The sequence below is a fragment of the Pipra filicauda genome, unplaced genomic scaffold, assembly GCF_003945595.2.
Source record: "Pipra filicauda isolate LSUMZ 115617 unplaced genomic scaffold, ASM394559v2 scaffold591_size256279_pilon, whole genome shotgun sequence".
In the NCBI taxonomy this organism is placed as follows: Eukaryota; Metazoa; Chordata; class Aves; order Passeriformes; family Pipridae; genus Pipra; species Pipra filicauda.
Window position 1 is genome coordinate 103,569 of NW_024104744.1, and position 19,243 is coordinate 122,811.

At 64.1% G+C, this 19,243-nt stretch overlaps 2 protein-coding genes across 6 annotated transcripts in view; one reads left to right on the forward strand and one right to left on the reverse strand.

The window, feature by feature from the left end:
- Positions 1-1,809: 1,809 nt before the first annotated feature.
- On the reverse strand, positions 1,810-8,555 carry RHOG (ras homolog family member G). Its single transcript, XM_027719398.2, has 2 exons — positions 8,523-8,555; positions 1,810-2,517 (listed from the first exon to the last, which is right to left on the reverse strand). Exon 2 carries the CDS (start codon positions 2,477-2,479, stop codon positions 1,904-1,906), a length of 576 nt encoding a protein of 191 aa, XP_027575199.1. The 5' UTR covers positions 2,480-2,517; positions 8,523-8,555; the 3' UTR covers positions 1,810-1,903.
- A 2,213-nt stretch (positions 8,556-10,768) lies between these two features.
- The window catches only part of STIM1 (stromal interaction molecule 1), a 69,839-nt gene continuing 61,364 nt past the window's right edge, over positions 10,769-19,243 (forward strand). The window contains exon 1 of one of the 5 annotated variants that reach the window (XM_027719396.2): positions 10,769-11,060. In XM_027719396.2, coding sequence (XP_027575197.2) covers positions 10,931-11,060 — 130 coding nt within the window. In that variant the 5' untranslated portion in view covers positions 10,769-10,930. The remainder of the gene's footprint in view (positions 11,061-19,243) is intronic. The other 4 variants (XM_039387834.1, XM_039387837.1, XM_039387838.1 and 1 more) reach the window with 4 other exon arrangements.

Sequence of the window (19,243 nt, forward strand, 5' to 3'; positions counted from 1 at the left end):
CACCCTACAGTGGGAGCAGGACACGGCCATGGGGACACCCTACAGTGGGAGCAGGACACGGCTGTGGGGACATCCTACAGTGGGAGCAGGACACGGCCCTGGGGACATCCTACAGTGGGAGCAGGACGTGGCTGTGGGGACACCCCGCAGTGGGAGCAGGACGTGGCTGTGGGGGTCCCTGCAGTGGGAGCAGGACATTTGGTTTGATCCCCATGGATTTGGTGCAGCCGGGACCCCCCAGCCCGCTGTTGTGCAGCCCCCCGGGGCCGGGCTGGGGCCGTGTCCCCTCGCCGTGGGCTTCCCCAGGGTGGGGGTCTGGAGGGGCTTTGCCCCGGCCCCGGGGCTGCCCCAGGCGGGGCCATGAGAGGGGCCGTGGCCGGAGCCCCCCCGCCTGCGGCTCCCTCGCCCACGCCGGCCCCGGCAGCCGCGGCTCCGGCCGGGAAGCGGAGCAGGGAACAAAGGCGGCTTGTGGCGGACTCCGGGTCTCTGCCCTTCCTGCAGGAAGGCCCCGGGGCCGGACAAGGGGCCCGTGTCCCGGCACTGGGGCCCTGCCAGCCCCCCCGGATCCGGCCGCCCGCCAGCACGTGCCGGGGGGGCAGCGAGGGGCTGAGAGCGGGGATGCGCCGGTCCCTCCCTGCCACCATCGGCAGCCACCGGAGCTCTGCCCTCACCCGCCGGGGACCCCCAGGACAGCCCTGGGTGTGGGGACACGGGCTCTGCCCTCACCCTCCGGGGACCCCCAGGACAGCCCTGGGTGTGGGGACACGGGCTCTGCCCTCACCCCCCCGCTCCGGAGGCAGCGCCAGAGCCGGAGTGCCCCAGGGCTCCCAGGGAGGGGTCCCTGCTCATGTCCCCACCCCTGCAGTGTCCCCATCCCATGTCGCCATTCCCACCCAGTGCAATGGCCCCCTGGCCACCTCCTGCAGTGTCCCATTCCTGTCCCTTGCAATGTCCCCAAGCCTCCCGGGAGGGCTCAGCTGGGCACAGGGATGGAGGGGGTCAGGGCTGGCCATGGCAGGGACACCCCAAGCTTCCCTGGCCACGGTTCCCTCTGGGCAGAGACCCCCAGCAGGAACCAGGAGCACCCTCAGCTTGGCCTGGCAGGGTGAGGGGTCCTGCCCAGCTCGGGACAGGGGCACCGGTCCCCCCAGGGAGTGTCCCCACGCCTGGGGAAGGTGGAGAGCACAGGAGAGCACAGGACACAGGGGAAATGGGCGGGTCTTTATTTCAGAAGCAGCTCGGGGGCCGGCTGGTTACAGGAGAGTCCCGCTGCCCTGCGGAGCTCCGGCACAGGAATTCCCTGCTCCGGCTGCACCAGCTCCGCTCACCACAGGGCCGGACATCCCCAGCGTGGGGGTCACCCCAAACAGCCCCCAGGAGCCCCTGGCATTGCCCCTGCAGCAGGACGAGGCCGTGCCAGGGCTGTGCCAGTGAAATGCTCCGGGGTGGGCACGCGCTGGGGCTGGCACAGAGGGGCCGGGGGTCCCCCCACACCCCTGCTGGTGCAGGGGTGGGGATGGCAGGTCCCCGTGGGGTGCTCAGGGCAGGAGCAGGTTCGGCCACCCCGGGCACCCCCTTCTCAGGAAGCGTTGCCGTGCCAGGGCCGGAGAGGCGTCACCCAAAGGAGCGCCGACAGCCAGGGCCGGGGGGCCCGCGGGGCCGGGGGGTCCTGAGGGCTGGGGGAGCCCCGGTGCCCTCAGGGCGGGCAGCCAGTTAGTGCAAACGAGGTCTGTATTATTAAAGCTGGTGGCTTCGGGCTGGCGGCCCCGGTCCCCCCGAGGCTCGGGGAGCAGCAGGGCGGGCGGGGGGCACGTGGTGTTCGGGGGGCACGTGGTGTTCGGGGGGCACGTGGTGTTCGGGGCGGCGGGGCCGGGGCAGGGCAGGATCGTCTCTCGCCCGCCCGTCACAAGAGGACACAGGGCTTCTTGGGCTTGGCCGGGGCGGGGTTGAGCACGGCCCGCACGGCCTCGGTGAACACATCCTTGATGCCCTCCTGGTTGAGCGCCGAGCACTCCAGGTACTTCACGGCGCGGATCTGCTTGCAGAGGCTGATGCCCTGCTGGGTGGTGATGGGCGCCTGGTTCTGCTCCTTGAGCCGCTTCATGGTCTCGGGGTTGTTCCTCAGATCCTTCTTGGTGCCGACGAGCAGGATGGGCACGCTGGGGCAGTGGTGGCACACCTCGGGGTACCACTTGTGCTTGACGTTCTCGTAGGAGGGCGGGCTGGCGATGGAGAAGCAGATGATGAAGACGTTGGTCTGGGGGTAGGAAAGCGTCCGCAGGCGGTCGTACTCCTCCTGGCCGGCCGTGTCCCACAGGTTTAAGTTTATAGTCCTGCCGTCCACCGTGTTCTGGGCGCTGTAGTTGTCGAACACGGTGGGGATGTACTCCTTGGGGAAGGCGTTGGTGGTGTAGCAGATGAGCAGGCAGGTCTTCCCCACCGCCCCGTCGCCCACCACCACGCACTTGATGCTCTGCATCCCGGCGTCCTGGCGTCCCTCACGTCCCCCTCAGCAGCCTGCAGGGAGGGAAAGGGTCAGGGATGGCTGGGGCTGGATCACCGTGGCCCCCCCGGGGCCAGAGGGTGCAGAGGGGTCACACTCAGCTCACCCTTGGTTCCCCCTCCAACCCACAGCCCAGATGAGCTTCCTGGCCCAGCACATCCCTCCAGCAGCCCCTGAGGTGTGCAGAGACCCCCCAGTGGGGACCTGCCTGCCCTGACCCAGGGACAGCGCCTGTGCCACGGTGGCTGGTGTGCACAGGGACCACACTGACCCCAGGGCAGTGTGTCCACGCCAGCCAGGCTGTGGCAGCATCCTGTGCCGTGCCATACCGTGCCCCTGGCCTGGACCGGGACAGCAGGGGCCGGGCAGGGAGCAGGGGCAGGGCTGGGCTGTGGCAGCGTGTGGGACATCACCCCGTGGGACATCACCCCGTGGGACATCACCGTGTGGGACATCACCGCGTGTCCCAGCCCCGGTCCTGCCCACACTGAGTGGGGCCAGGGCGGGTCCTGGCGGGGCAGAGGCCAATGTCCGCTCCAGCAGCTCCAGCAGCTGTGTTTATCCCCGATCCCGGCGCGTTTCCCTTCCTCAGGTTCCCTCTGCAATTCCCATTAAGGGCCGCATCCTGCTCTCCTTCCTGCTGCCGAGCCCAGCCCAGCTGAGGTGGGGACACCACACAGAGCTGGGCAGGAGGGTGCCCACTCCTGGGGCTGGCAGCCCCTTTCCCACTGGGATCTGGCACTGGCAGCTGGTGCCCACCGGAGGGATTCCAGAGGGATTCTGGTGGGAAGGCTGGAGCCCCGGCTCACGTGGCACCACGATGGGACGGAGCAGAGGTCCAGGGCGGAGAAGCCGCAGAGCCCCGGGCTGGGGGTTCCCCTTCCCCAGAGCCCCCCGGGGCTGCAGGGCCGGGAAGGGGGGACGGGGCCGAGCCCCTGCCCCCTCGGATGGGGAAGTCACTCTTCCTCTTCCCGGCCTGACACGCGGCTTCCTGCGCGAGGCTGGGCCGTGACCCCCACCCTGCCCCTCCACCCGCCCCACCGGGGCCACCGACACCCCGCCGGGCCTCAGTGCCCCCTGCAAACCCCCTGCCACGGCGGGGGATCCCCGGCCCTCGGCGTGGGAACGGGAGCGGCGGGGCCGGCGCAGGGTCCCCACCCCCGGCAGGAAGCTGCTGGTCCGGCGGGATCCCGGGGGGGTCACAACAACCCCCCGCCCTCGGCCTCTGGTTTGGGAGGAAACTCAGCCTGGCGGTCTCCTCGCACCGGTTTGCACCAGTGCAGTGCCCCAGGGCCGGGGGGGCTCAGCCCGGGGCAGGCACAGGCAGCCCCCAGCAATCCAAGGTCACCAATGTCCCCAGCACCCACGGGCACCCCAAGGTCACCACCCCAAGGTCACCAGTGTCCACACGGGCACCCCAAGGTCCCTGTTTGCCTGCTGGGCAGCCGTCCCACAACACACACACCACGGGCTCAGCTGAGTGTCCCCACTGCCCCCCAGTCTGGGGTCCCCTGACTGCCAGACAGGGCTGGTTGGGGTGGGACATTGGGGATCCCCTGGATTGGGGCAGTGTGTCCTGGGACCCAGCAAGGGTCACCCAGCCAAGGTGGGAATAGAGGTGTCCCGCAGCAGCCCCAGACCCCAGGACAGGGAGGGTGGGTTCAGCTGGGCAGGAGCCCCCGGGGGGCATGGGGAAGCCACCATGGCCAGAAATGGGGGGGGGCAGCTCTCCCAGGGCACAGGGACAGGGACAAAGCAGTGGCCCCCTGCCCACAGATCCCCATCCCTCGGGGAGAAATGTGACCCCCAAGCACCAGCCGTGGCCTTGTGACGATCCCAGAGACGGACATGGCCAGCACTGGTCACCCCAAACCCAAACCCTGCACCCCCAAACTGGCCACTGGCATCCTGGGATGAGCTGGCACCCAGGGGCACCATCCCCATCCCGGGAAAGGCCCGGGCCGAGTCAGCAGGGCTGAGGAAGGGGATGGGGCACATGAGGAAATGCTCGTGCCCATGAGAGCATCGCTGTGGGGAAAGGGAGAGGAGGGGGAGAAGGAGGAGGAGGAGGAGGAGGAGGAGGGGACAGCAGGCAGGGAGCCACTTCTCCATCACCCAGCGCCTCTGGGGCTGTGGAACCCCAGGGTGGCCCCAGGTTTGTCACCAGCACCCAGCAAACGTGGGCACACACGGTGCCCGTGGAGAGGCCATGGTGGGACCCCAGTGCTCACACAGGAGGGTTTGGGCACTGCCAGCGCCGGGTACGAGGTGCCAGTGGTACGAGGAGGGGACCTGCAGGCACGGCCGTGCTGCCCACGCCCACAGGGCAAATGTGAGTGTGCCCCCAGCCCTCCACCCCGGCCCCCCCTGCTGCCAGCTCTGCCCCCCTGCTGCCAGCTCTGCCCCCCCTGCTGCCAGCTCTGCTCCCGGCACCAGGCCAGCTCTGTTCTCCCAGGAAACCCACGGCAGCACCACCTTTAGCCCCTTCTGCCCCCCTGGGAATGTGGGTACAGGAGGTGTCGTGGGGCTGAGGGGCACAGCCCACGGAGGGCACAGCCCAGAGGGGGCACCTGCCCCTTCCCAGCCCCACGGGAGGGGACCCAGAGGAGGCAGAGTTGGAGCAGGGAGGGGGCTCAGCACCCCGACCCCAGTGGAACACCCCACGCTCAGAGATTTGGGTGCTGGGGAGAGGCTGTGGGTGTGCACAGCGATCCCCCCACTGCCCCTCTCCCTGGGACGGGAAAAGAGACTCATCTCTTCTCCAGCAGAAAGGGGAAGCAAAACCCTCTGTCAGTGCTCCCAGCCGGGGCAGCCCCCGGGGGTTTCCGCCAGGGGAGCAGAGCAGCCGCTCCCATGGGGTCCCCTCCCACTGCCAGCGCCGTCCCACGGCCCCAAACCTGTCTCCACCTCCCCAGACTGACCCTTCACCCCCCAGGAGGCACCCCCTGCCCCACAGCCCCCGCACACCCCACACCACAGAGCCCATGCTGGGCCCCACCTGGGGCACCTCAGCCCCCACCGTGCCCCCTGAGCCCCACCCTGTGCCCCCCACCCTCCCCAGACACCCCTCCCTGGCCGGCGGGTCCCTCCCGGACAGACAGACATGCCCAGGCCCACGTGGGGTCGGGGGTCCCCACTTTGGTCCCCACCCTGGTCCCCGGGGTCCCTCCTGCCCTGGGGGGAGGGCACAGCACAGCCCCCCAGCACTGCCCCGGCCCAGCAGCACAAAGAGGGAATTAATGAAATCACTGAAAGCTCTAAATCCCAAGCAGGGACCCCCTGGGGGTCCATGGCCACGGGGGACCCCCGAGGCCCCCCCAGCTCTGCCCTGGCCCTGCCGTGGTGGCTAAAATAACCTCCCTGCTGAGTCGGAGGGTTTTGATTTCCCTCATTTTCCAGCTGTCATGACTAATTTCCTCATTTTATTTCCCTCCCAGGCTGGGTCCTGCTCTGTCCCTCAGCCTCTGCCCCGGGCACTGCCAAAGCTCTGCAGCTCTGGGACTGGAGCTGGGGCAGAGACCCCCCAGGGGAATGTGGGGACCCCCAGGGTCCCCAACCCGGCCACTGCTCCTGGCTGGCAGTGGGGGGATCCTGGGATGGATGGATGGATGGATGGATGGATGGGTGGGTGGATGGATGGATGGATGGATGGATGGATGGATGGATGGATGGATGGATGGATGGATGGATGGGTGGATGGATGGATGGAGAGATAGTGGATGGAGGGAGGACGGATGAATGGTTGGGTGGATGGATGGATGGATGCATGGATGGATGATGGATGATGGATGCATAGATGGGGGTTGGATGGACAGATGGATAGAGGATGGGGAGAGGATGGATAGAGGATTGATGATGGACATGATGAATGATGGACGAGTTGGATGGATGCAGGATGGATGGATGGAGGGGTGGATGGATAGTGAGGGTTGGATGAGATGGGTGGATGGAGGATGCATGGAGGATGGATGGAGAGATGGATGGAGGATGCATGGAGGGTGGATGGAGAGATGGATGAAGGATGGAGGCAATGGATTATGGACAGGATGGATGATGCAAGGATGGAGGATGGATAATGGACAGATGGGGTGGATAGATGGATAGATGATGGATGGATGGATAATGGATGGATAGATGGAAGGATGGATGGATGGAAGGACAGATGGATGGATGGAAAGAGGGATGGATGGAGGGGTGGGTGGATGGATGGGTGGGCGGATGGATGGAAGGATGGAAGGATGGGTCCAGCCAGGCCAGGCTCCATGGCCTCGGGCTGGGAGAAGAGCCTGGCACTGCTCCCAGGGCCGGTGGAGCCGCGGGCGGGGCCCAGAGCAGGGCCCAGAGCAGGGCCCAGAGCAGGGCAGGCAGCACCAGCACCAGCACCAGAGCTCTCCATGGCACAGCCAAACCCCACACAGGGCACAGCCCATACCTGCCTCCTGGCACCACCAGGACCATCCAGGGGTGCTCCGGGTGCCCCGAGCTCTCAGGGTGCCAGGGTGTCCCTGCTCTGACTGTCACAGGGCTGTGGCACTGACTCAGTGCCTGCTGGGGGCACCACGGAGACTCCAGGGTGGCCCCGGGGTGGCCCCACAACGAGCACCCACGGCAGGGGCTGCACCCACCCCGTCCCCCCAGGGACAGCCCCGGCTGGGCCGTGGGTGCTGCACACGTGGGACAGCGGAGCAGGGCACGGGGTGTGGGGCTGCAGGGTCTGTGGGGGTGTGGGGGGGGGTGTGTGTCTGTGGGGGGGTGGGTGTGAGACGTGTGTCTGTGTGTGATGTGTGTGATATGTGTATGTGACATGTCTCTCTGTGTATGTGTCTGTGTGTGTGTAATGTGTGTGTGTGTGTGTGTGACGTGTGGGGGGGTCTGACATGTCTGTGTGTGTGACGTGTGTGTGTGACATGTCTGTGTGTGTGACATGTCTGTGTGTGTGACATGTCTGTGTGTGTGATGTGTGTGTGTGATGTGTGTGTGTGTGTGTGACGTGTGTGTGTGACATGTCTGTGTGTGTGACATGTCTGTGTGTGTGACATGTCTGTGTGTGTGATGTGTGTGTGTGACATGTCTGTGTGTGTGTGATGTGTGTGTGTGACATGTCTGTGTGTGTGATGTGTGTGTGTGACATGTCTGTGTGTGTGACATGTCTGTGTGTGTGACATGTCTGCAGGGCAGTGAGCTGGGGGGCAGTGGGGTCAGTGCAGGGGTGTCACTGCAGGGGGGTCACTGCAGGGGGGTCACTGTAGTGGTGCTCAGTGCAGGGGGGGTCACTGGGGTCACTGCCAGGGGGTCACCGGCCGCAGGGTGGTCAGTGGGGTCCCGGCACAGGGGTCAGTCCGGGGGGTCCCGGGCCGTGCAGCGCCCCCCGCTGTGCAGCGCAGCCCCTGCAGCGCCGGGCCGGGGGGGGCTGCGGGGCCGGGGGTGCGGGGGTGCAGTGGCGGGGGGCGCAGTGGGTGCAGTGGCCTCGCCGAGGGGATCGGGCCGGGCCGGTTCCGTCCCCGCTCGGTCCCGGCGGCTGAAAGCGCTCTGTCCCGCTGTCGCCCGAAACTGCGCTCCCCCGGACCCCCGCTATCCCCGGACCCCCGCTATCCCCGGACCCCCGCTATCCCCGGATCCCCGCTATCCCCGGACCCCCGTTAATCTCGGACCCCCGCTATCCCCGGACCCTCGCTATCCCCGATAGCCCCGTTATCGCCGGACCCCCGGTAGCCTGGGTAGCCCCGTTGTCCTCGAACCCCGGTAGCCTCGGTAGTCCCGTTATCCCCGGCAGTCCCGTTATCCCGGACCCCCGTTAGCCCCGATGTCCTCCGCAGTCCCGTTATCCCCGGCAGTCCCGTTATCCCCGTTATCCCGCTCCGGGCGGTCCCGCTGTCGCCTCCCCCGCCCTGGCCCCGACGGGCGGCTCCTCCCGCCGCCCCGACCCGGCCCCGGGACCCCCCGGGACCCCCCGGGACCCCCGTCCCCGGGACCTCCCGTCCCCCCTCGGAGCCCCCCCGGGCCCCGGCCCCGCACTCACCCCGGGACATGGCGCGGCGGCGGCGCGGGGCCGGGGCAGCGGCGGGAGGAGGAGGGCGAGAACGAGCAGGAGGAGGATGAAGAGGAGGAGGAGGAGGAAGTCTGCGGCCGCCTCCTCCCGCCGCCCCGGGCGGTCCCGCGGAGAAACTTCCCCCGCCCGCCGCTTCCTTCCGCGGGGTCCCGGGGGAGCGCAGCCCCCGCGCCCACCGCCGGCCCCTCGGGCCGCCCCCCGAGCGGGACCGGGACGGGGCTGCGGGCACCGGGACGGGGCTGCGGGCTGAGGCTGCCGAGGGTTCGGGGCGCGACCCCCGCGCGGGACCCCCGCACACCTCCGCACCCCACGGGACCACCCCGAGCGGGGACCCGCAGCCCCCGGGGCCGGGCCGGGAGCAGAGACCCTCTCCCGGCTGCCTGGCCCCCACCCCGACCCCCCACCCCGGCGCTCACCATGACCCCACCTAGGACAAACCCCACCGGGGGCTCCCTGGGGACATGGGGGTCACCCAGGGCCTTGGGGTTCCTCGGGGTCGGGGTGAGGATCAGGTGGGGGCACAGTGGGGACCATCTGCCCGGGGGGCCTGGGGCCACCCTGCTGCATCCCAAGGGGGAATGGGGGGTCCTGGGCTGCTGTGGGGTCAAAGCCCCCTGAGCACAGCCTTGTCCTGCTGGGTCAGGGCCAGGGGAGCCCCAGGTGCTCTGAGAGTCCCCACAAGGGCCAAGACCCCTGAGCTGGGGGTCTCCATAGGGGCCAGGCCTCCCCCACAGAACCCACAGCCCTTGGAGGTCCCTGGGGCAGGAGGGGCTCGTGTGGGTCACCCGGGGCTGGAGGGGGGGCAGTTCCCTGGGGAGTGAGTGGTCTGTCCCCGTCCTCATCCCGGGGTCTGCAGGTGTGGGACCCCCTGCCCTGTCCCCCCCACCAGCACAGGGGACCAGGACTGGGACCCAACTGGGGACCCCTCAGCCTGGAGATCCCCAGCCCCATGTCCCAACTTGGGCACTGCCATGGCTGGGGGTCCCTACGAGGTGCCTGCCCTGCAGCCTGGGACCCCCCGTCCCTCATCCTGGGACCCCCCGTCCCTCATCCTGGGACCCCCATCCCTCATCCTGGGACCCCCCATCCCTCATCCTGGGACCCCCATCCCGCATCCTGGGGCTCCTGGCTGATGACAAGCACCCCTCCGGGGACAAACGTGACTCTTGTTGGAGCAGGCAGGCCGCGGTGGGACCCGGTGGGACCTTCCCGTGCCCCCCACGGGCTGGTGGGTTCCGGGCACGGGTGGCACCGGTGCAGCGATGGCACCGGGAGGGCGAGGCCCTGGAGGTGTCACAGCTCTCGGGCGGTGCCGAAGTGTCCCCGGCCCCAATGTGAGTGACAAACCACGTGGTTGGGCGTCAAAACAGCTCTGCCCAGTGAGACGGGGTGCTCTGAGGGGTCAGGGTGCTCTGATACTCCGGGGTTCTGTGAGGAGCTGGGGTGCTGTGATGTGTTGGGGTGCCCCGATGAGCCCAGGGTGCTGTGACAGCGGGGTGCTGTGACAAAGCGGGGTGCTGTGACAGCGGGGTGCTGTGACAGCGGGGTGCTGTGACAAAGCGGGGTGCTGTGACAGCGGGGTGCTGTGACAGCGGGGTGCTGTGACAAAGCGGGGTGCTGTGACAAAGCGGGGTGCTGTGACAAAGCGGGGTGCTGTGGCGGTCCGTGTGCGGTGATAGCCCGCGGGGCCGGGGTGCCGCGTCCCCCCCCGGACTCGATGCGGGGTCGGGTCACCCATCCAGGCCCCGCCCGGGCCCGGCCCTGCTGAGCTTCCCCGCCCGCTGTGGCCGCCAGGGGGCGCTGCGCCACAGCGGCGCGCGCGGGTGGGCGGTAGCGGGGGGCGTGGTCACGCGCCCGCCCCCGGCTGGTCCCGTCCCTCGATGGGCGTGGTGCGATCTGGCCCCGCCCCCTGTGGGCGCGCGGGGCGGCTCCGGGGCCGGGTGCGCCTCACGGCGGGCGAGACCACTGTGATCGGCCGGGGGGGGGCGGGGCCGTCTCAGCGCACACGCAGCGGCGGTTCCGGGCGGCACCGTTGCGAGAAGGCGGAGGGTGGACGGAGAGAGCCGGGGAGGGGTTAAGGGAGAGAGGAGAGCGGGGCTGTCCCGGCAGAGAGGCGGGTGGCGAGAGGGGTTATCCCGGAAAGAGCCCACTGTGTGCGGGACAATTGGGACTGTCCCGGGAGGTACCACTGCGGCGGGGGGGCTGTGCTGGGAGAGCCCACTGCGGGCGGGGGGGGCCGTTCCGGTACCCGGAGCGCGGCGGAGCTCCGGCGGTGCCAGGATAGCGGGATCGTCGCGATCTGCGGGATCGCCGGGATAAGCGGGACCCCCGGCCCGGGCCGATGCCGAGCCGCAGCTGACGGCGGCGGGCACGCGGAAATGGAGCGGCGGCCGGGCCGGGCCGTGCGGGCGCTGTGCGGCCTCTCCCTCGTCCTGCTGCTGCTGCCGCCGCATCCCGGGAGCGCCGAGCGGGCCCCCGGATCGCACCTGGACGACACGGCCATCGCAGGTGAGACCCGCCGGGACACCCGGAACGGCCCCGGCCCGGCCCGGCCCCGCCCGCCCCAGCCCCGCTTTGGGGCCGTTCCGCGGGGATTTGGGCAAAACGTGCGCGGAGCCCCCGCTGACCCCGGGCTGGGACCCGCGGGGCTCGGGGGGCCGGAACGCCCCGGGTTTGTTGTCGCGGGGCTCCGGCGTTTGGGCCGAAAGTTTTACATTCCAGCTCCTTTGGACCGTCGGGCTCGTCCGGGCGCAGTCGCATCACCCGGCAGCGGGCGGGGGGTTTGGGGTTGTTGGCGCTGTTTCACCTGTTTGCGGGTCTGGCCGGGAGCCGTTCCGAAATCCCGGTGGTTTAAGTTCTGTCTAAGCACGTTCCCAGGTGTGGGGCATTCCCGGGGTCGTGTCCCCCCGCCCCAGGGACGGAGCGGTTCCCACCTGAGGAGCGCAGGTAGCAGAGCCCTGACTCCCAGCTGCTCTGTATCCCCCTATTCCCGTCGCCTCCGCCCCAAAACCACCCCCATTCCAGCCAAAAAGGCCGGAGAGCCGAGCCCCTGGGGATTTTCCCCCTGGAGCCAGGCTCTGGCCGGGAGCCGGGGACACCTCCGTGGGCTCTGCGTCCTTGTGACAGTCCCGAGGTCAGCGCTGGAGCCCGGTCCGTAAATCCTGCTGGGAGCTGTGGGAGCAGGACGGGAATCTGCGGGGGTCCTGCACCCCCCCTGAGCCGCGTCCCTGCAGGTGAGGGGGCCGGGAAGGGTTCTGGAGAGGGATTCTGGAATGGGATTTGGCTCCCAGGAAGCCAAAACACCGAGCGCCACGTGCTGCTCAGCCCCCGGGAGGCTCCGAGCCCCCGCCGCCGGCATCCAGAGGATCCCACCTGGGGGTTTGGGCAGGAGAAAAGGTGCTGAGCAATTCCAGACCCTCGTTTCGGTGCTGTGTGGGGCGAGGCAGCAGCTCTCCAGGCTGGAGCTCAGGGAGGGGTTTGGGGTGCTGGGCAAGGGGCGGGTGTTTGGATGAAAGACCCCGGGAAGGGTTTGACTTTGCGAGCAAAACTGGGTGGTGGGAGCAGGGCAGGGAGCAGGCCCTGGAGCCGTGGTGGCAGCAGGAGGACCGGGATCGGTGCGTGATCCCTGGGCAGAGGGGTTGTTCCGGGATGGGCTCTGTGACTGTCTCCTGTCCCCGTGAGAAGGGGGCTCCTTGTCCCCTCTCCGTGTGCTCCGAGACGCTCGGGCCAGTTCACATCCAGTCTGCTCCACTAAGGAAACTGGATCTCTGCAGTCCTTGCTGAAGCGAGGTTTGTGCCTCCAAGGAATTTCCAGCGGAGTTATTTTTGGAGGCCCTGCAGAAGTGTGGCAGCCCGGGTGATTCAGCTGCTGGCTCTGCTTGGGCTGCGAGCGGAGGCAGCGCCGGGCCGGCGGCGAGCCCCGGGTTGGGGCCGGCGGCGAGCCCCGAGCCGTCGCCCGGGAGCAGCCCCGGTGCAGAGCTCCGGTAAATGCCCCCGGACGGGCTGTTCCCGCAGGACAGGTGCTTTTGGTCACTCCTGGTTTTCCCAGCCGCGTTCTGTGGTCGCTGCTGGGTCTCCAGACCTGCAAGGGGATAGTACCGGGTTTGGGGCCCCCGACGTGCAGAGGAGGGGGTTGTGTCCCCTGCTCCGTGTCCCCTCCCGGGGCAGCCGGGCGGGTCCGAGGGGCTCCTTCCCTCTGCTCCCACAGCTCCCCGTGCCCTCTGGGGCCTCTCGGCCCTTTGCTCTGGAGCTTTTGGAGCTGGGAGCGGGGGATGCCCTGGGCTGGCTCAGCAGCCGCTTTTCCCCGTGTTTTCCCTGGAAGCAGAACGAGCCGGGGCGAGAGGCAGAGGTGGGTGTCGGGCGGCGTTTTGAAAGCGAAAGTGCTCGTTTTTGACACACTTTCTGAGGTCCCGTGTTTTTTTTTCTTTAACTGGAGTTGCATGATTGTAATGATAAAATATCGGCAGCGGCTGCTTTTCCCTGGAAGCAGGGAAGTGCTTGCAGAGGGCGGGAGCCTGAGCTCCGGCGCTCGGGGGATGCAGCAGCGGGTTTTATGGAGGGTCAGGGGGTGATCCCGGTTCCTCAGATACTCTTTTATAAGCAGGAGTTTGACAGGGGCAGTTTTATCCATGCGGGAGAATCAGAATTGGTGACTGAACCCCGGGGAAAATCAGGTTTTTCTCTTGGCTTTGACTCACTCGGAGGCGAGTCGAGGGCTTTAATCTTTCATCTCTAATCTTTTCCTGCCGAGATCAGATTGAAGTTTGGTTCCACTCGGCAGCACAGGAGCCATTTCACAAGGCAGAGACGCTGAGACAGAGGAGGAGGGGGTTGGAGCCAAGAGCAGCCAAAAGGGCTCCCAGCAGGCAGGTTGTGCCCCAGTCCCAGGTTTGGGAAGTTCCCGGTGCTCTCACAGGATGTGTGACCGTCCCACACCTCATTGTTTTCACCCGCCCCTGGTTATTTTTAGCCAGAATTTGTCAGGCCACAGCCCGGCCCCGGGATCTTTTCACGCCCCCTAAAAGGGGCAAATGAGGTTCCTGGGGGACAAACGGGACTTTCAGGGATCTTTTTTTTCCTCCTTCCACTCACTGTAGTGGGGCTGCTGCCCAAGCCAACCAGGTTTTGTTTGTTTTTCTGGTCGTTGTCAGAACATCCTCGGGGACTGTGTCAAACACTTTGCACAAGTTTTAGGTGGGTTTGGGTCAAAAGTTTTCAATTCCATCTCATTTAAGATATTAAGGTGCTCAGAGGCCTCTTCCTCATTAAGTCACATCAGCTGTGAGCAGTTCCTGGGATTTAAAGTGATTCTTGTTTTCCTTGTTTGCCCTCTGTGCAGCCCAGCACAGGTGGGCACCTTCAGGTGGGGCTTCAGGTGTGTTTGTAGGAGACCCAAGGAAAACTGGCTGTGAAGGGGCAGGGATCTGCATGACTGGGATCCTGGCTCCTTTAGTGGTGACACCTTCCACCTGCAGACAGGTCCAGACCCATCTCCAAGCAATCATATGGAAGTGGTGCCCTGAGCCTTATTTCATTTTCTGTGGAATTCCTTCCTGTGGTCTTGCATCCCTATGGATGAAGGGCTGTGTCTCCACGCTCTGCCTGTGCTGGGGGAGGTCTGGGATCTCAGATCAGGGATCTTAGTGTGGATTTTTCCTGTCTCTGTCTCCTGCAAGTTAAGGGATGGGCTTTGGACAGTGTGTTGGGATTGAGGCATTTTTGGGGAGATGTGGAGCTCGTGTGCCAGGGGCTGGTGGGGGCTGGACCCTCTGGTGTAGGGATGGGACAGGCTTGTGGCTTTTCCTTATGCCAAGCAGCTCTTCTTTCCCTTCCTTTCTCCTTCTCCCTGCCCTGTTTGCTGCTCCCCTGTGTTGATTCCTCAATCACATTTGCTCTTGTTCAAGTGGTTTAGAACACAGGTTATAAAAATAACCAGAGTGTATCCAAAGAAAACCTGGAGAGCTGTGCCCAGGGCTATTTCTGTGTTTGCCTGGAGCACCTGGAGCTGCACTTAAACCCACAGAACATCCCATGGACACAGTCCAGCATGGGGAGGGGGGGCTGCAACCACAGCCTTTGAACTGGGCATTGATTCCCGAGGGGGAAGACACTCATTTCTGGGGGAGGACACTGCCCAGGCCCTGTGCTCAAGCACTCCTGTCCTTGCCATCCCAGGCCCCGGGGCTTAATTGGAGGTGAATCCTTCACTGCTGAACCTTGGAAAGTGATGGGTTTGGACTTGTGGCACCTGAGCAGGACGTGGCCTCAGCAGAGCCTTTGGAAGCTCCGTGATGCATCATCCTGCGGGGTGGGAGCAGGGCTGGTTCTCCCCATCTCCCGATTTAAGCGCTCCCGTCACGGAGGGAACCGTGACGCCGGCGCGGCTCCTCCGTGGTGCTGGTGTGCGTCACCCGTCCCCGTGCCAGGGCCACGGCCGTGCCCGTCCCCGTGCCAGGGCCACGGCCGTGCCCGTCCCCGTGCCAGGGCCACGGCCGTGCCCGTCCCCGTGCCAGGGCCACGGCCGTGCCCGTCCCCGTGCCAGAGCCACTCGCTCCATGGGCTGCAGGGAGCAGGGTGCTGGAGAGGCAGCCTCTGGAAAGGGGCTGCTTGTTGGAGGCAGGAGGTTGGATGAAGTCCGTGGGGTTTGCTGAGACACCGCTGTCGGTGGGAGGTTGGGCTGGGCGTTCTTGGAGGTCTCTTCCAACCTCCAGCATTCCAGGACTCTGTGATCTGGCTGCTCTCTGAACTCAGTGCCCTCCCGGTGCTGTGGGAGCGGAACCAGGGCAGGATTTCATCCCGATATTCCTGTGCTGGGAACCTCCAAGCCCTGTCCTGGATCACAGCCCCGGGAGGTGCACAAGGACCTGCCTTGTCCCAGCACACCCTCCCTGCAGCGGCTCCTGCAGCTCTCCCTGCTTTGATAGAACACTTCCTAAAGGAGCTTTTGCCTCCAGGACTGGAAGGATTGTGCAGTTTAATTAACCCTTTCAGGTGTGCAGGGTCCCTGAGCAGGACTCGCGTCTGTGAGTGGCGGCTTCGGGCTGGGCAAGGGAGGAAGAGCAGTTGTGAGAATACTTGGAAAAGCCTGCCAGGAAACAGGCCCTGTTCTTCCCCAGCTCGGTTGGAAGCCACAGTGGATTGCACAGCCTTGGGAATGAAACTCATCTCGAGGAATTGCCATTCTGAGAGGTGCAGGAACTGTTTTGGCAGCAAACCGTGGCCTCGTGGAGGAGGAGGAGGAGGAGGAGCGGGGCTGGCTGGGCAGCACTGGGAGTGCTGGGCACCTCCTGCTCATTCCCTTCCCTGCTGGGCCCGGGAATGTGGAGCAATGCTCAGCTGGATCACAGAGGGGATTTTAATTGAATTTCTTGTTAGATTATTTATTTACTCCTTTGCACAGCAGCTCTCTGCAAGCCCCCACTGCCCCTCGGGTGGTCCCTTCCAACAGGAGAGGTGCAGGTGGAGCTGGAGAGAGCTGGGCCTTTCCTTGGGGGGACAGGGATACACCTACCCATGTGGGAAGTCCAAGGCAGCAATCCCCCTGTCTGTACTTCCCTCTCAGGAGGGGATGGAGCAGTAAATGTGTGATGGAGGAGCCTCCTGACATCACTTAATCTGGGATGCCTTGATGATCTTGGAGCAGAACCTCGTCCCAAAGGGTGTAAGAAGGGAGAGGAATTTGCTTTTCTGTTGCCTGCACAGTTTCTCGTGGGCTGCCTGGGTATGTTGGTACACTGTGATTCCATGTGAGGGCTCTTCCCTTCTCCTCCTCCAGGCACGGGAAGGAGCTCTGGTGACACCTCAGGGGAGCTGTGTTACCCTTCAGAGAGTTGTGGTTCATGATCTGCCCAGTTTTTGGTGAGGGAAGGGAAGTAAAAGGCCCTCCTGGTGTAATTCCATGTAGATTTAGCATTGGCAGGGGCTGCCCAGGGAGGTTTGGAGTGCCCAGCCCTGGAGGTGTCCCAGGAAGGCCTGGCCGTGGCACTCAGTGCTCTGGGCTGGGGGACAAGGTGGGGATGGGGCACAGGGGGATCCATGGGCTGGGAGGGCTTTTCCAGCCTCAGGGATCCTGGGATTCTGGGATTTGTTTAAAGGCTGTTTCTGTGAGCAGGTGGTTGAAAAGCAGCCGTTTTCCCTGAGGTTATCCCTGTGCTCCTGGAAATCCTGCTGCTGGTCCTGCTGGGAACTGTGCTGGTGGCTCCTGTCCCACAGTGGCTCTCCAGGGTCAGTGCCAACCTTGGACACCTTCAACTGCTGGACTGTGCCCAGCCTGGCATTCTGCTTCTCAGAGCCCTAATTACACACACCAATTAGTGTAGAAAAAGCTGTTTCCTTTATTAATTAGCTTTGCTTTCAATCCAGAGAAGGGGAAATGAACTTTTGGGCAGGTGGAACAAGCAGGAGAGCTGTGGCTCTTCCTGGGCAGCTCTGGGATTCCCACTGGAATTGGGAATTGGGGGGTTCATTTTCCTGGGTGGTCCGGCTGGCTGGAGCCCCGCTGTGGAAACCTGCAGGGGCAGTGTTGGAACGTGCTGGAAACAGGACACTGGACGTTACCTGATGTCAGGTGAAGGTCTGGGAATCCCCCCAGCCTCAGGACCTGCTGCTTCCCCCTCCTGCCCTCAGGCCTTTATTTGCTGCTGGAATTTGGGGATGTTTTGTGTTCCTGAGCCATGTGCTCCCCTCCTGTGGCTGATCCAAGTGGGGCTCTCTGGAACACTTTAATTTTCCCTTGCCCTCCTTTCACCCAGTCCCTGCAGTCCTGCCTCACTCGTTTCCTGGCACTTCCATGGCTCTGTCAGGGCAGTTTTAGGAGCTGATGCTGGAGACTCTTTGGTGATGCCATTCTTTGCTCCATCACTCCTGCAGCACATGGGAGCCTTGAGCAGCTCCTGCCTCAAACTGAGCCTCTGCCAGGGCCTCCCCCCCTCCCAGCCAGGAATTCCTTCCCAATATCTCATCTCTCCCTGCCCTCTGGCACTGGGAAGCCATTCCCTGTGTCCTGTCCCTCCATCCCTTGTCCCCAGTCCCTCTCCAGCTCTCCTGGAGCCCCTTTAGGCCCTGGCAGGGGCTCTCAGGGTCTCTGCAATAATAATTACAGCACTGTGAATGATAAGGGTGCAAGGCAGGACTGTGCCCAGCTGATATATTTATTTTCCCTGGCAGTGCAGGCTGAAGTCCCCAGCCCTGCTCAGTGTCAGACCATCAGAGCAGCAGAAGGAAATCCTTGGGGAAGCACACGAGTTTCTGCCCCTGAATTGTCCCTGTTTGTTTTCTCCCCGTGAAACAGTACTGGGATGTTTGTTTGTTTGGATTATGGGCCTATTTTTAAGTAACCTATTTTTTCCACTTTGGAAAAAGTATTAACTCGCTGTGTGTCATGGACATCTGTGGAGTCTGACTTTGGGAGCCACCAAGTGCTCCTTGGAAGTCTCTCGCCAGCCTGAGTTGTTGCCCCTTTGGTAAAAGTGTACATATTTTTCTTTGTGTGTGTACACATTGCTGAGCTTTGCTGGAAGAGACGTTTTCAGGACCCACAGAGGCAAATCCAGCCCTTCCTGGGAAGTGCACTTTATCCCACCTGGGAGCTCTGCATCCCCTCAGTTCCACTGCCCCGTCACCTCCTCCAGGATTTGGGAATCCCTGAGCCCAGCAGTGCTCAGTGAGAGCAGCAGCCATGCCCCTGGAAGGGAGGATGTTTGGAGGACACACACACACGTTCTGCAGGAAAAGCCTCTATTTTTGTAGCCCCGTGTTTGTTTTTCCCTGAAGGACGGAGTTTTGAGGTAGGTTCCTCCAGGTTTGGAGCTCTGGGGCCTGAAATTCTGGTAGGACACAAACACAATAAACAGGAGAACTTGAGGAATGTTCCTCTCCGAGTTCCAAAGGAACAGCTTGCTGGTTGGAACAGCCTGCCCCTTCCCAGGCAAGGAGGCTTTGGATTGCAGGGAAGGGAGGAATAATTCAGGATCAAAGCTGCTCAGCAGTGCATTTGTTTAGATCTGTAAGAGTGCCAGGACATAATTAATGTGTGAGTAAGCCAAGGGGAAAGAAAGTTGTTTTTTAACTTGGTACAGAAGGATGGGGGATAAAAACTAAATTTTGAGGGGAGAGAACCAATTCTGGAAACGTCCCTTTCCAAACAGCTGCTGTTGTTAAGGGTGCCCAGTGGGTTTGTTCCTCCCACTTTGCAGCTGGGAGGCAAAAATTCAAGTTTGGCATCTTGTGCTGGTCAGGGAGGAGCTGCAGGACTTCAGGTGAGGTGTGGATGGATACCTGCAGGCCAGGCAGCCCCTGGAAGCAGCGTACCCTCAATCCTGTCTGTGATGGCTTTTCCCACCTGCTGGGGCTGTGGGTGAGCTCTGAGGGTCGGGAGGAAGGAAGGGATCCCATCCCAGGCTGTGCAGGTCCTCGTGGAGCCTTCCAGCTTTCTCCTCTGCTTGGCATTCCTGGGTCTGGCCTGTCAGCAGCAGGATTAGGCTTGTGGGAAGTGAAAAGAAATAAATCAGGAATGAGGTGTTATGGGAAGATGGCTGATGGAAGAGCTGAGCATTTCGGAAGGGAGGCAGTGGCTCGATGTTCCCGGGATTTCACGGTGTGTCTGCTCTGGAAACTGCAAAATAAGGAGGAGATTTGGTTTTTTCTTTCTTTTAAAACCTGTAGAAAGGATCAGTAAAGGACTTGTCCATGCC

Coding starts and splice junctions, on each gene's coding strand:
- RHOG (XM_027719398.2), bottom strand. CDS start 2,479: ATGCAGAGCATCAAGTGCGTGGTGGTGGGCGACGGGGCGGTGGGGAAG.